The following is a 17105-nucleotide window of genomic DNA, read 5'->3' as shown; positions in this document are numbered from 1 at the left end:
CAATTAATCACACATATATATTAGAGAACAACACACTGCTGTCAAAACCAATGCACATATTTTATTTAATTAATTATTTTAAATAATTACACTTTTAAAATAATACAAAATATACGAGTCGTTATATTCTTCCCCCCTTAAAAAGATTTTGTCCCCAGAATCTGACTTAACCAAACAAACGAGGATATTTATCAAGCATGTCTAACTCTAACTCCCAAGTAGACTCTTCTACTCAAGGATTTCTCCAAAGTACTTTCACTATGGGGATTGACTTATTCCTAAGAAATCGCTCCTTACGATCTAAAATTTGGATTGGCTGTTCCACATAGGACAAATCTGGCTGAAGCTCAATCAGTTTATACTCTATGACTTGATTTGAATCGGGAATATATGGCTTCAACATAGATACATGGAACACATTATGGATATGTTGTAATTATGGCAACAACGCGATCTCTTAAGCGACCTTCCCTATTTTCTTTAAAACTTCAAAGGGTCCTATATACCTGGGGCTAAGTTTACCTTTCTAACCAAATTGCACCAATCCTTTCTAGGGTGATACCTTTAGCAATACCAGTGACCCTAACTCGAAGTTCATATCTTTTTGATGCAAATCTGCATTCTTTCTCTGTCTATTCTGGGCTGCTTCTAACCTTTTCCGAATCAATATCACTGCATCTATGGTTTGCTGAACTAATTCAGGACCTAACACTTTCTTCTCTCCTACTTCATTCCAATACAATGGTGATCTGCACTTGCGGCCATACAAGGCTTCGTAAGGTGGCATTCCAATACTGGCATGATAGCTATTGTTGTACAAGAACTCAATAAAAGGTAAATGTTCATCCTCATTTCCCTTAAAATCCAAAACACAAACTCTTAACATATCTTCTATGGTCTGGATTGTTCTCTCACTTTGACCGTCCGTCTGAGGATGATAGGCGATACTCATATTCAGCTTGGTTCCTAAACATTCTTGAAACTTGGCCCATAACCTTGAATTGAATCTCGAGTCTCGATCTGACACAATGGACACAGGAACTCCATGCTTGATCACTATTTCATCCAAATACAACTTAACTAGCTTTTCCAAAGAATATCTTTCGTTGATCGGAAGGAAATGCGCTGACTTTGTCAATCTATCAATGATTACCCAAATAGCGTCATGATCAGCTCTCGTCTTTGGCAATCCCACCACAAAATCCATTGCAATCTCTTCCCACTTCCACTGGGGAATCTCCGAAGGTTGTAACAATCCACTTGGCCGTTGATATTCTGATTTTACTGTCTGGCACTAGAGATGCACAAAAGGCCCACCGGGCCGGGCTTTGACCGGGCCTTAAAAAGCCCGGGCTTTGACCGGGCCGGGCTTTTCGGGCTTTAACTTTGAGCGGGCCGGGCCGGGCTTTCCAAAAATGTCAGAGCCCGTTTGGGCCCTCGAGGCGGGCATAACCGGGCTTTTTTCAGGCCGGACCAGATCGGGCCGGGCTTTTTTCTGGGTTTAAATCGGATTGAGTATTATTAGAGATTTCGAAGAATATATATGTTAGCAACTAGATCATCGTAAAAATGTATTAGTTACATGAAATACTTTATGAAAACATTACTTCGTTGAAAACATTTAAGTTCGGCAAAAAATAAACATGTTTATAGAATAATATGTTTTATCATTGTTATGATAACAATGATATCCAAATATATATAATGTACTTATTATATCTTCTTTCATTATTTATGCAACGAAGTTTATAAATAATATTAATAATCACAAATATGTAAATATATATATATATATATGTTTAAAGTATTATTTATATTTATAGTAAATGTGAATTAATAAATATATAAGAAAATATATTAGAATAATCAGATTATAACTGGGCTTTTTCAGGCTTTTAACCGGGCCGGGCCGAAGCCCGGGCTTTTAACCGGGCCGGGCCGGGCTTTGCCTAAAAATTAGGGCCCGTCGAGGCCCGAAGCCCGGGCCGGGCTTGACCGGGTTTTGACCGGATCGGGCCGGGCCAGATTTTCGGGCCCGGGCTTTTTGTGCATCTCTATCTGGAACACGTGATATTTGCTAACCCAATTTGCAATATCCTTCTTCATTCCTGGCCACCAGAAGTTTTTCTTCAAATCTTGGTACATCTTAGTGCTACCAGGGTGGATAGAAAACCAAAAGTTATGCGCTTCGTGTAACACTTCATTCTTCAGTTCCGTCACGTTGGGAATCCATATTCTGGAAGAGAATTTCAACATACCTTGACTATCCTTTTTGGTACACAATTCTTCTCCTGTCAAAGTGTCCAATTCCTGTTCTATAATTCCCTCTTGACATCTTTTGATCTTTTTCATCAATGCTGGCTGGAAGGTAATCTCGTACAGTTGCTCCTTACTTTCTCTTGGTACTCGAACTTCAATTTCCATCTTTTCCAGGTCTCGTGCTAGCTCTTCTGCAATTTGAACCATATTTAGTTTCTCTTTTCTGATCAAGGCATCAGCCACCATGTTGGCTTTACCTGGGTGATAGTTAATTGAACAGTCATAGTCCTTGATTAATTCCAACCACCTTCTCTGTCTCATGTTCAGGTCTTTCTGAGTGAATATGTATTTCAAGCTCTTATGATCTGTATAAATATCACATTTTTCTCAATACAAGTAATGTTTCCACAATTTCAATACAAATACTATAGCTTCCAACTCAAGATCATGGACTTGATACTTTTGTTCGTGATGCTTTAGTTGTCTGGAGGCATAGGCGATGACTTTATCGTGTTGCTTCAATACACAACCTAAACCCTTTAAAGAAGCGTCGCTATAAATCATAAAGTTCCCCATCTCATCTGGAAATGCTAGTACTGGAGCAGACACTAATCTCTTCTTCAATTCCTGGAAGTTTTCTTCGCATTTCTCTGTCCAAATGAATTTCTCATTCTTCCTGGTTAGCTTGGTTAATGGAGATGCGATCTTAGAAAAATACTGTACAAATCTTCGATAATATCCTGCTAGCCCAAGAAAACTTCTTACTTCCGTCGGAGTCTTTGGTTGCTCCCATTTGGATACGGCTTTAATCTTCACAGGGTCTACCTTGATACCTTCCTTGCTTTTCTGTCAACCAAGAAATTGTACTTCTGTCAACCAAAACTCACACTTGGAAAATTTCACATACAATTGTTTTTCTCTTAACCTTTGAAGGGAAATCCTTAGATGCGTTGTGTGATCTTCTGGAGTCTTTGAATAGATGAGGATGTCATCAATAAATACAGAAACAAACTTATCCAAGTAATCCTTAAACACCCGGTTCATTAAATCCATAAAAGCCCTGGTGCGTTGGTCAACCCAAACGACATCACTAAGAACTCATAATGGCCATATCTTGTTCTGAATGCAGTCTTGGGTATATCTTCAGGCTTTATCTTCAGTTGATGGTAGCCAGATCTTAAATCAATTTTCGAAAAATAGCATGCTCCCTTAAGCTGATCAAAAAACCCATCAATTCTTGGCAAATGATACTTATTCTTTATCGTCAACTAGTACAACTCTCTATAGTCAATGCATAACCTCATATTTCTATCCTTCTTCTTTATAAATAATACTGGATAACCCCACGGAGAAACACTTGGTCGGATAACTTATTTAACCAACAGTTCCTGAATTTGCTTGGCCAATTCCTTCATTTCCACTAGAGCCATTCGATATGGAGCTTTAGAAACTGGTTCGGCTCCTGATATCAAATCAATGGAGAACTCTATTTCTCGATCATGTGGTAATCCTAGAAATTCTTCTGGAAAGACGTCGGGATATTCTCTTACTATGGATATCTCATCGAAGGTAGGGGTCTCTTTCTTTGTGTCCACCACATGAGTCAAATCTGTTTCATATCCTTGCTGCAACAATTTCCTTGCTTGCAGTACTGAAAGAAACTTCTTGTCCTGCTTCTGTCCTTGGTAGCTTATCTTTACATTATCTGTGGTATACATAACAACTCTCTTTTTCTTATAGTCAATATTTTCCTTATACAGAGACAATCAATCCATGCCTAAAATAACGTCGAATTCTCCTAACTCAAAAGGTATTAGGTCGGCAGGGAAAGTGTGTCCTGAAATCTATATGGTGCACTTAGGACATAATTGACTTACAGGAACTTTATCCTTATTAGCCACCTCTATGGTCAAAGGTACATCTAAGTCTTCCAACATTAATTGCATTTTATTCACACAGTTCATGGATATAAAATATTTGGACGCTCCCGAATCAAATAAAACGTTAACAGGTACAGAATTAAGAGAAAGCGTACCTGCAACTACATCGGAATCCTGAGCCAGAGATTTCTTAGTCATCTTAAAAGTTCCAGCTCTGGAGGTACTTGTTGCTGGTACTTGAGACACACTTCTTCCTACACTGCACTGATCTGCAATTCCTAGCAATATGCCCCACTTTTCCGCAACTGAAACAGGTTACTCCTTGGTTCTCGGATTTGCACTCAATGGAATAATGACCCTTTTGGCCACACTTGAAACAATTGACGTTCTCTTTGCACTGACTGTTGTGCTTCTTTCCGCATGTCTTGTAGTCAATCACTGGCTTGTTGAACTTTGTCGGAGTAGAACTAATTGAGGTAGTACTGGGTCTATCTTACGAGAAATTCGGCCTCCTGAACTTCCTGTCCTTATTCTTTCTAAATCGGGGCTGAAACTTCTGGCTTACTCCTTCTTGTTTCGACCTTACAGGTCCACCTTCAAACTTTCTTTTCTTTTCACCCTTCTCCTTAGCAGCTAACCTCTGGTCACTTTCTATTACTAAGGTAGCCTGAACTACCGAAGTGTACGTCTTAAGTTGCAAGGCTACAACTCCACTCCTAATCTCTGGCTTCAATCCTTGTTGAAACCCCTTCGCTCGCTGAGCTTCCGTACTCACATACTCTGGTGCTATACGAGCCAACTCCGTGAACTTGGCTTCGTACTCAATGACGCTTCTGTCCCATTGCTTCAATTCCAAAAACTCCATCTCCATCTGACTTTGGAGACAATCCGGGAAATATTTTTCCAAGAACAGTTCTATAAATCGGGTCCATAGAATAGGACCTTCTCCTTCTAACGCTCGGGTAGACTCCCACCAATAGTTTGAATCATTTTTCAGAACATAACTAGCATAATCTGTCTTTAAATCCTCACTCACCTTGGCGAGGGCAAAAGCCTTCTCCATTTCCTTCAACCAGATCCTAGCAACAACATGATCCACTTCACCTTTAAGCTCTATGGGTTTCACAGCCTGAAAAGACTTAAAACTAACGGCTTGGGTCGTCCCCCTCATATGGTGCTGCCGTTGTTGCAGCTGTTGCTGTTGGATTTGCTGATGTTGTTGCTAAATGAGCTGTTGTTGTTGTTGCTGCTGCTGGAATTGTTGTTGTTGTTGGGCCAGCTGAGTAGATTATTGAAGCAACAAATATATCAATTCACTCATGGAGGGATCCCCGGTAGGTCCATTATTGGGTTGAGAATTCTTCTTTAGTGGCATTCTCCTAAAATATAGCAGTCATATATAAGAAAATGGATTGCTCCCAATGGTTTATACATATGTATCGGGAGAGTGTTGCCACTAAGAAAATATCCTCATCCTCAGTTAATAGGATCCAGCCTGAGTGAATGATCATATTCTAGAAATACCAGCAATAGAAGCAAGAATAATAGTAACAACCACTAGGCCACTCTGGCCCCCATGTATCCCATATCTGATCATTTTATCCATTTTTTGAAACACTTGTACCTATCTCATTTTAAAATCATTCATTTAACAACACACGTAAAACTGGTTCAAAAATCAATTTCTTTCGAGATAGGTACCTTTCAAAGTTACTTTTCCCCAAAACAGGTTTAAAACAATTATTTATAACTACAGGGAATACGTAACTTAAAACGTTTCTGTTCCTTTACGAGAATAAAACAACAGTCTATTAATACGTACTGAACCATAAAAGAATGGTCAAGGGTACTTGCCTTGCAAAGCTTTACAAAAACCCTAGGTAGCTTTCACGCTGACTTTAGTCCTTGCGAAACTCGAACGGGATCTACAGTGACAGAATACCCTAATTAGTTATATCGACATGCTTTATATCCTTGAATCCTAATAACCCAATTCGATAACCCGACTCTTATAATGATTATACACATAATCACGTAATTTGTATTCATATAAGGGTAAAACGTTTCATTTTGTAAAGTACATTTCTCGTATTTAAAAATAATTTTAGAAAATTTTTGATAGCGACTCTTCTGTTTATAAGCCTACCCGTCGAAACATAATCAACGTCCTAATTCGCAACAATCCACAATCCATAATTCACAAATTTCAGCATGGCTTTTAAAACAACAATTCACTTTCGTTCAAAATATAATTTTACGAATCATTTTATTTATTTATTTTATAATTTTAGGACTCAGAACGTATAATCACGGTCCACCGTTGACTCACCAAAGTTCATCCTCAACGACGGTAAAATTTACGGGTACCCGATTAATTTCGGGTTTCCAACGTAAATTTCACCGATTATTTTAAAACTATTCCCGCACGAATAATTAATATCACGAATATCAATCAACAATTCCCTGCAATAAAAAGGAATTAGAAATTAAAATTGCAATAGTCCAAACCAACTGCACACAAACGGCCCAACAAGGCCCAAATAACCATGCCCAACTGCAAGGCCCAAAAACCAACTCGATAGAGAAATAGGAAGCACAGCCGCAAAAACACACGCGCCACCGTGCCACACACGCATACACTTACACACACAGGTTCACACATATATATAATCATATGCATATACACGAATTAATAGAACAAATCGAACCAGACAAGCAAGACAATCAAGCGGTGGCTCACCGGAAACGGGCCAGAAAAACAAGAACGGCGACAACCAGGAGCAACAGGGAAGAAAGAGCGCAAGAGAGGGAGGAAGAGAAGCGGAGAGAGAGGATCGAGATAGAGAAATTGAGAACACATAGATGAAGAGGAGGAGTTGTAATAATAATAAAAAACAATTATGTTGCTAAATTGTGCGAGGCAGCCACGTAAAAAATAACAGGGAAACGTGTTAATTCCTGTTTATAAGGTTTTAACACGTGTCCCTGGAATACCCGGGGACTGAAAAATTATCTTGCACTTTTACGATTTATCGAGCAAAGCTGCCGCTAAAAATGAATCGAAAAATTACCAAACACACTTTAAAATTTTATAAATATCCCGAGATTAATAAAACATAAATTTCATAATTTTTAATCATTTTTGAAACACAACTTATACCCGGTTTTAACAATTAAACGAATCAATGCGCGGGTGAAATTAATCCCAAAAATTTCCAAAATAATTTTAAAATTCTCAGAATATTATAAACTTCATAAAATATGAGTTTCGTAATTTTTGAAGAATCCTGGAATTAATTACGGATTTTACAAATAAATGCAATTAGAAAATCATTTAAAGATAAATAATTAATGAAATTTTAATTTCTCAATTTTATAAAATCCTAAAAATAATTATTAAAATTATAAAGTCATAAATACAATTTTAGAGACAATCTAAATATTTATGAAAATAAAACTGCAATAAAATCACTTTTAAAAGTGAAACAAAACAACACAACTCAATAATTAATTACACAATTCAACCCTATATATTAATAAATCACACATATATAATAGAGAACAACACACCGCTATCAAAACCAATACACATATTTTATTTAATTAATTATTTAATAATTACACTTTTAAAATAATACAAAATATACGAGTCGTTATATCTTGCACAACATTTCCTTTGGAGTGGCTTTTTCTCCTGGCTTTTTCCTTTGGCTTCTCTTCAACTTTGAGAGCAACCTATCTTGCTCTTGGTCCTTTCCTCTTGCTCCTTTGATCAATCTCTAGTTCATGAGTCTTTAGAATGTCATAAATCTACTAGAGAAACTTCATCCAATTCATAATTATCCCTAATTGATGTGACTTTCAAGTCCCACTTTTCTCGGAAAGCAAGAAGGAACTTCAAGTTAGAGTATTCTTGGTCATATTCTTTGTCAACCAGAGACAAGTCATTGATCAGCTTTTTAAATATGTCATAGATTTCAGTTAGTGACTCATTAGATTTTGAGACAAAGTGCTCATACTCCTGTGTCAGTATAGTTCTTTTGTTCTTTTTAATAGCAGTTGTTCCCTGACACTTGACTTCTAAAGTGTCCCAAATTTCTTTGGCAGTTTTACATCCAATATCTCTGTTAGACATAACACTGTCAAGAATGCTATGAAGAATATGTCTCACTTTTGCATCTTTCATAATAGATTAAAGATCTTCAGAAGTATAGTCCTTCTTATCCTTATCAAACGTATTTTCTTCTTCGTTAGCAACAACAACGACTACCTTCATTGGCCTATGTGGACCATCATATATCCTGTTCAGGTATTCAGGATCTGTTGCTTCTAGACACATGGCCATCTTTACTTTACAAATAATATATTCATGAATCTTCAGGATTGGAACTTTGATAGCCCCGTATCTGCTCATGTTGTTATTGATAGGTTGATTGGCTGGTGGAGGAGGTGGGGGTTTTGGTTGTGCTTCTTTATCTGCCATTATAGATTGATTTAAGATCTTAAATTATTTTTATATCAACAGCAAGCTCTGATACCAATTGTTAGGTCCTTAATACAACTGTAGAGGGGGGGGGGGTGAATACAGTTTATGCAGATAAATTGAATTAAGCACTCAACAGTATAAACATTTTTCTATTGATTGATAAAAAATGATTATAAAGTAATCTCTCAAAGGATGAACAGATATCCTTGAAAGCTGCTAGGTTACACAAAAGATATATCAATACGCGACACATAAAGTGTTAACCTAATCTATGCTTATGTACTTTACAGCTACACAATCAAATAAGAAATCCTATTCTATTACAATAAGGAATCATAAAATATATCCTTAATTTGATTGATACTAGAAGTAAAGTCCTTCATTGACTTGAATTCCGCAAACAGTTTCCATCTTCAATATCTCATGATCTTTAACGTAGTGACTAAACACTGATGTCAATTCCTGATCAGCAAATGCTGATAACAAATACTGATGACGTCACCTTCTGCTAAAGTCTGATATCAAATGTTGATAATATCTCTGATAGCTTATAACATGATATCATCAATTTCTTCTAACATCCACCCTTACTCTTACAAGTGTAGAATTAGGCATCAAGCAGCTAAGTCAGTCATTTCCAGCTCTACACAGAATTCTACAGGATCAAATCACTCAGAATAATGACACGAAGGTCAAACTAGATCAATTCCAAAAATCTAGTTTTGAGCCTTCTGCTTTGGTGGCTGATGAAATCAAAAGGGTGGTTCAGGATAGCATGAAAGGTGGAGTCTCTCATAGCTCATCCACTTCTATAGCTCCCCAACTCCACTCTCTTCAAACACACGTTACTAAGCTTCAATCCTAAAAAAAGAACCTGGTTTCCAAAGTCAATCATCTCACACATCAAGTACAAAACCAACAAAATAACATCAAGTCATTGCTAAACTCTCAGAATTACTGTCAAATGTAGAGAAATGTGTCATTGGGAGCTATCATGGCAACCTTAAGCATCCTAACTCAGGAAACCTTCCAAAATGTCAGGGCTCAAATCTCTACATATCCTATTCATCTTACTACCAAGACTAAGTGCCCTTTGGGAAATCTTAAAATAAGTAACTTATAACTTAAAATGTATAAGTGACTTATAAGTGATAATTAGATAAAAACTTATAAGTTATATAAGTGTTTGGATAATTTACTTATGTCAGATTTTTTTTACTTAAATGAGCTAAAATAAATAATTTTTAAATATAATTTTCTTAATTCTTGAATTTTAAATTTAAATAAGTTGAGAAAAAGTACTTCGTTACTAACATTCAACTTATTAGCTTATAAGTTGTAAATTCGACTTATAAGTTGGGTCGGCAAACACTCGTCGATAAGTACTTACGGGTTTATAAGTCAATAAACTACTTATTTGGTGGCTGCCAAACAGGCCCAAAAGAGAGATGGAGAGAGATGAGTCCAAGCTAAAATCTGTAACTCAAAAAGAGTTTGTGTTAGGAATATGTTGTAGGCTTGATGATATTTTACCAAAACACCTTAGTAGATTTAATTAAGGGTATTTGTAGATTTCAACGGATAATCTTACTTTGTTATCCGTTGAAAGAGTAGCTTATGTTTAAATAAGTTTTTGTAGTACATTCTTGTGTACTGTAATGTCTTAGAGAATTAGAAGTTGTAGGATATTCTAAGTCATGTTGCTACAAGAATGATATACAAAATAGGTTGGCTAATTGTATATATTAGTAATTTTGCATAAATGAAATTGAGTCAAATGCTATGGAAATACTTTCAACGGATGTTTCTACAAGGATTGGACGGATGACCCAAGTCTCATTCAACGGATGATCCAATAGAGTCTCGACGAATGATCCAAAATAGTCTCGACAGATGATCCAACAGAGTCTCGATGGATAATGAATTCAAATAGGAGTTGATAGTGACTTGACAGTCATGTGGGTTGATTGTATATAAAAGGAATGTGGCAGCCTATTAGCAGGATTTTGATAACAAAGAATCATTTCCATTTCCATGCTTGAAGAAATACAAAAATGCTGGATAGAGAAATGAAGGAACATGTGATTAGGCTTAGACTTTTTTGTTTTATTAGTTTGACTTTTTCCCATGTAACTTGGTGATATATAGACCAAGAGTAGCAAGTAAAAAAATACCGATTGAAAGACTGAGATATAAATAAGGCATAATCTATTAAGAATTTCTTAGTTCTTACTTTGTAAATTTACTTGTAAGCAGCTATGTGCATTCTTGCATCATATAGTTCTCAATCAATATATATCTCTGGTGGATGTTCAATCCATCGGAAAGTTTTTAAATCATTGTGTTTAGTAACTTTGTTTTTTGAATACATTCATATTTTATTCCGCACACTTGCATGAAGATCATCTAAGTCAGGATGAAATGGAGGACATAGATGAACATCTAGCTTTCCTATCAAGAAGGTTTGCCAAGCTCAAATTCAAAAAGAATTTTGGAGCAGCCAAGCCAAATAGAAACATAATGGATAAATCCAAATTCAAATGTTTCAAATGTGGCTTGAGTGGTCATTTTGCAAGTGAATGCCAAAAGCCTGATTTTGAAAGAAAGAAGTTTGAGCCTATGTATTATAAAAAGAAGTACTTTGAATTTCTCAAACAAAAGGAAAGGGCTTTCCTGACTCAAGAAAATGACTGGGCAGCTGATGGGGTAGATGAAGATGAAGAAACAAGTTATGTCAATCTAGCTCTAATGGCCAAATCAGATGAAGCAGAAGTCAGTTCTTCAAGCAATCAGGTAATCACTACTAATCTAGCACACCTTTCTAAATATGAGTGTAATGATGCTATAAATGACATGTCAATATAATTATATCACTTGCGTGTTACACTTAAATCTCTCACTAAAGAAAACACAAAAATTAAGGAAAATAATTTGTTTTTAAATGAAAGAAATACCGTGTTAGAAACTCAATTTGTTGAGTTTGAGAAACTGAAAATAGAGTGTAAAATTGCTAAGGAGGAACTGACTGAATCCTTAAAGAAAGAGGAGATTTTAAAAAAGCAGCTTGAACGAGAGCAAGAGGTAATCAAGGCTTGTAAGTCATTAAGAGATGTACATACCGAAATTGCTAAAGTTCAAGGAATAGAATCACTATGTGAAGAATCCTGGAAAAAGATCAAGGAGAATCTGGATCCTCGTTTGATAGAAGGACTTCCAACGGATGTGGATTCAATGGATAATGAAGATTATCCATTGAAAGATAAAGAACCACATCTGTCAAATGAAAGAAAACCAATTAGCAAGGCTAAGCTATCTAAACTCAATGAGAAATATGGACCAGTTTCCAAGAATTTTGTTACAGGTAAATCAAGTCAAGTCAAGGAGAACAAAAGAGTTAATGTGGGGCATTTATCAATGAAGCAACTGAATGACAAATTGGAGAAAATTGAGGTCAAAGCAGACTCCAAAAAGAAAAATAATAGGAATGGGAAAGTAGGAATTAACAAATATAACAACTACACACCTGATAAATATGCACCTAGAAATATCTGTGTTAAGTGTGGTTGTGTTAATCATTTGTCTGTTAACTGCAAATCTGCTATGCCTGCACCCATGTCTGCACCTCCCTCATTTCCGAACATTCACACAATGCCTATGAATGTTATGCCTGCACAAAATTTGAATGCACAATTTTCTAACATGCCATTTGCACAAAATCCTTACTATGCTGTATTCAGTATGCCTCAAATGCCATTTAGCATATCATACTGGAATAAAATGTTTGCACATAATATGCCATTTTATGTTAACCAACCTGTGCATGATAATTCTGCAATTATGAATAGTTTTCAAAGCCCTACTCTAATGACCAAGGTTGAATCTCAATCACCTAAGTCAAATGAGGACAAGCCTAAGAAACCTAAAAAGAAGGCTAACAAAACAGGACCCAAGGAAACTTGGGTACCGAAATCAAATTGATTTGATTTTGATGTGTGCAGGGAAATAGAAAGAATCTTTGGTATTTGGATAGTGGTTGCTCAAGGCACATGACTGGAGATTCTACCCTGCTCACTGAGCTTAAGGAGAGAGATAGCTCAAGTATTACTTTTGGAGATGACAGCAAATGGTATACTGTGGGATATTGCTTGATTTCTAAAGACAATGTCATTATTGAAGAATTTGCTCTAGTGGATGGAATCAAACACAATCTTTTGAGTGTCAGCCAGCTATGTGACAAGGGAAACTCAGTAACATTCAATTCAGAATCATGTGTTGTTACAGATAAAAAGAACAACAAGGTGATTCTCACTGGAGTGAGAAAAGGAAATGTATATCTAGCTGACTTCAACTCATTAAGTGAAAATTCTATTACTTGTCTTTTCAGCAAAACAAGTCAAGATGAAAGTTGGTTGTGGCACAAGAAACTGTCCCATCTAAACTTCAAGACTATGAATGAATTAGTCAGGAAAGATCTTGTAAGAGGCATTCCTCAAGTTGAGTTCTTAAAGGATGGACTGTGTGATGCCTGTCAAAAAGGAAAACAAATCAAGGAATCATTCAAAAAGAAGCTTGAGTCTACAACTGAAAAATCACTACAACTATTGCACATGGACTTATTTGGACTAGTCAATGTATTGTCAATCTCAAAAAAAGATGTTGCCTAGTGATTGTGGATGATTTCTCAAAGTTCACTTGGACATATTTCCTCAAATCTAAAAATGAAGCTAGTGAAATCATTAACAATCATATAAGGCAAGTCAACAATCACCTTGATCTCAAAGTTAGAAAAATCAGGATTGACAATGGAACCGAGTTCAAGAATTATGCAATGAGGTTGTTTTATGAAGCAAAAGGGATCATGCATGAGTTTTCAGCAATAAGGAATCCATAACAAAATGGAGTGTTGGAAAGAAAGAATAGATCTCTTATTGAAGCTGCAAGGACAAAGCTTAAGAATCAAAGTTACCAACTTATTTTTGGGCAGACGCTGTAAATACTGCATGCTACACTCAGAATATTTCTTTGGTCAATCAAGCAAAATGCATGACTCCTTGTCAATTTTTAGGTCCTTAATCAACTGTAGAGGGGGGGGGGGGTGAATAGAGTTAATACAATCAATTCGACAAAGCTTCAACATAATAAATAGTTTTTATATTAACAGATAAAAACTGATTATAAATGTACTCTCTCGAAAGGATGAACAAATATCCTTGAGAGCTGCTAGGTTATGTGAAAGATATAACAATGTTTATAATGCTTATAGCAGGAACCTAATGTGTGCTTTATATAGAGCACATCTACACAATGTATAAGGAATCCTATTCTATTAACAACAAGGAAACCTAATACAATGCTTGTGAGATAAAGTCCTTCACCGTCTTGAGTTCCTGTTTCCTTTTCCTTATTGAAGATCAACTGATGTGACAAATCCTGACTTCATCATCCATTGACATCATCATCTGTTGATATCATCATCATCCTTTGATATAAGTTCTGATGTGAACTTCTGATAGTTTCTGCTGATATCATCAATTATATCTGACAATCTCCCCCAACTTGTGCATGATGGAAATATGTACAAGTTTCAATTGATGATGTCAAAACTATCTAAATGTAGGAATCAAGTAAGCATATCATTCTTGCTTTAATGAATATCAGACTTTACTCTTCATTCTAAACTCTAACACAGTCTGGAAAATCTTCAAGAAACTTCCTCAGCAGATTCTCTTCCATTACATCCAAATACCATTTCATCCTCTGTTTATGTTCCCTTAGTTCATCTGTTGATTCATCATTCTGATAAATGCAAGCCCTGAGATTATGCAACTTTGACTTTCCAAGAGATAGATCATCCAGCTCCAAAAACCCAATTTTCTTTCCATCAGGATTAAAGGTTAAAACTTCAGTTCCTAGACTCATTTCTATCTTGGATCCTCCAATAGGCATATCAAAAGCATATTCATATTGATCAATGTACTTTAGAATGTAGTTAGATTTATAAGACATTCCTTTCTGCATTAATTGTATTAGGTTCTTTATGAATGTAGACCATCTGGCAGTTACAGAATTAGTCACCTTGAGAATTATAGCAATAAGTTCCAATTCCTGCCATGGTTTGTCTCTTAACTATTTTTGATTTAACTTTAAACTTCTCCCAAACACCAGAAAATAGATTATTTTCTCTTCAGTATGATCAATAACAATTTGCACTGATATGATCTTCTGTAAGTCTTCAGGCATTACATTGTCTCCAATATCTGTCAAATAAGCATGCTTTCCTAGAGTCAAAGCATCTCCTACAAATGGATCATCAACATTTAATCTTCCAAGACCACTTGTGATTCCAGATTGTCTAGATCAAGAACTTTTACTATAAATCTTCTTTAATGTTTCAGAAGAATCTCTTCTAGGTGCTGGTTTCTTGCTTCCCCATAGTAGCTTCTTCTTTTCTTCAAAAGTGAGTTCTGTTTTATCAGAGACTATGTCTTCAGAATCAGGATTTGATAAATTTGCTTGGATTGGGTTTAAGAAATCAACAACATGAGTAGAATCATAGGTTATGATTGGTTGAATAACAACTTCTTCTTTAACTTGAGCAATGTCAGAGGTTAATTTCAGTTTATCAGCCCAGTCAGCTCCATAAATCTTCCTTCATTGGTGAGCTTGGCTGATTTCTTCTTCTTCATTAAATTCATCAGTATCAAAAGATTGAGCAACTGTATATATTGTATTAGGAATATGTCATAGGCTTGATGATAAGTGCACCAAAACACCTTAGTAGATTTTATTTAGTGCTTTTTTAGCTCTCAACGGATGATCACGTTAACATCCGTTGAGAGAGTAGCTTATGTATTAATAATTTTTGTAACACATTCCTGCATTCTACAATACCTTATAGAACTAGATGTTGTAGGATATTCAAAGTCATGTTGACTACTATATTGATATGCAAAATAGTTTAGCCAATTGTATATATTAGATGCCTTGTAAATTTGCATAAGTGAAATGGAATTAACTGCTATGGAAGACTTTCAACGGATGATTCTACAAGGTTTTGACGGATGATCCAAGTCACATTCAACGAATGATCTACTGAAGTTTTGACGGATGATCCAACACAGTTTCAACGGATGATCCAATGAAGTTTCAACGGATGTTCTAATTCAAATTGCAGTTGATAGTGACTTGACAGTCACATCGGTTGATTAGATGCAAATGGAATGTGGTTACCTATTTACAGGTTTTAGAGAATAAAGAAGCATTTCCATTTCCATGCTAACTTGAAGATATTCAAAGATGCTAGATGGAGAAATGAAGAAGCATGTAATTAGACCAAGACATTTTTGTCTTATTAGTTTGTCTTTTTATAATGTAACTTGGTGATATATAAACCAATAGTAGCAAGTAGAAAATTAATCAAGTTAGTAAGCAATCAATAAGAGAAATAGAAAAAGCTGTATCTGTGAAGAATTTCTCTGTTTTTTGTGATTCTACATGTAAGCAGCTGTGTACAAAATTTGTATCACATAGTTCTCGATCTTATATATATCTCTGGTGGAAAAGTTCAATCCACCAGAAAGTTTTTTAAATACTTGTGTTTAAATACTTAGTGTTTGATTACATCAATATTTTTATTCCGCACTTTTACTTAATAAAACACTATTATATATTTGAGGTAGAGTAGTTCTTGAAATCGAAAAAGGACCCCCCTTCTGTAATTCTTTGTTACATTGTTTGGGAATAACAATTGGTATCAGAGCAAGCTTTTGAAGTACAAAGAGTTTAAAGATCACAACAACTAACAAGATGAGCAGAAAAGATATTGGAGCAAAAATCCCATTTCTGGACAAAGACAACTATCACCACTGGAAGGTGAAAATGCACCTGCATCTCCTCTTTCAAGATGATGAATATTTAAATTGTTTTGAGAAAGGCCCTCATGTTCCTATGAGAGCTGCTACAGGCAATGAGCCATCTATCCCAAGCCTAGAGCATAATGGTCAGATCTAGATATTGAGCAAGTCCATAAGGACAAGAAGGCCATGAATATTTTGTTTAATGGTGTTGATGGTGACATATTTGACAACATCATCAATTGCAAAAATGCTAAGGATGTCTGGGATACAATTCAAGTTATATGTGATGGAACTGAGCAAGTAGGGAAAATAAATGCAACTCCCGATTCAGCAGTATGAGTACTTTCATTGTGAAGACAGTGAAACATTAACTGACATTTTTAATAGATTTTAAAAGCTGCTAAATGCTCTAAAGCTGCATGGAAGAATCTACCAGACAAAGGATTCCAATCTCAAATTCCTTAGATCTCTACCAAAGGAATGGAAGCCTATGACAGTCTCCCTTATAAATTCCCAAGATTACAAGGAATTCACTTTGGATAGACTGTATGGAATTCTAAAGACCTATGAGCTTGAGATAGAACAGGATGAGCAGCTAGAAAAAGGAAGGAAGAAGGGAGGATC

At 35.8% G+C, this 17105-nt stretch overlaps 1 protein-coding gene across 1 annotated transcript; it reads right to left on the bottom strand.

Annotated features, from left to right (window-relative positions):
- Nucleotides 1–7941: 7941 nt before the first annotated feature.
- On the bottom strand, nucleotides 7942–8325 carry LOC141660273 (uncharacterized). The gene has a single exon (XM_074467243.1). The coding sequence runs from the start codon at nucleotides 8323–8325 to the stop codon at nucleotides 7942–7944; it is 384 nt and encodes a 127-aa protein (XP_074323344.1).
- Between the last annotated feature and the right edge of the window lie 8780 nt (nucleotides 8326–17105).

This window comes from Apium graveolens, chromosome 5 (assembly GCF_009905375.1).
Source record: "Apium graveolens cultivar Ventura chromosome 5, ASM990537v1, whole genome shotgun sequence".
NCBI classification, from domain to species: Eukaryota; Viridiplantae; Streptophyta; class Magnoliopsida; order Apiales; family Apiaceae; genus Apium; species Apium graveolens.
Note: the sequence above shows the minus strand (reverse complement) of the source record. Positions and strands in the feature narration are given on the sequence as shown.

What these genes read in the sequence shown, in the direction of transcription:
- LOC141660273 (XM_074467243.1), bottom strand. Translation starts at nt 8,325, where the DNA reads ATGAAAGATGCAAAAGTGAGACATATTCTTCATAGCATTCTTGACAGT.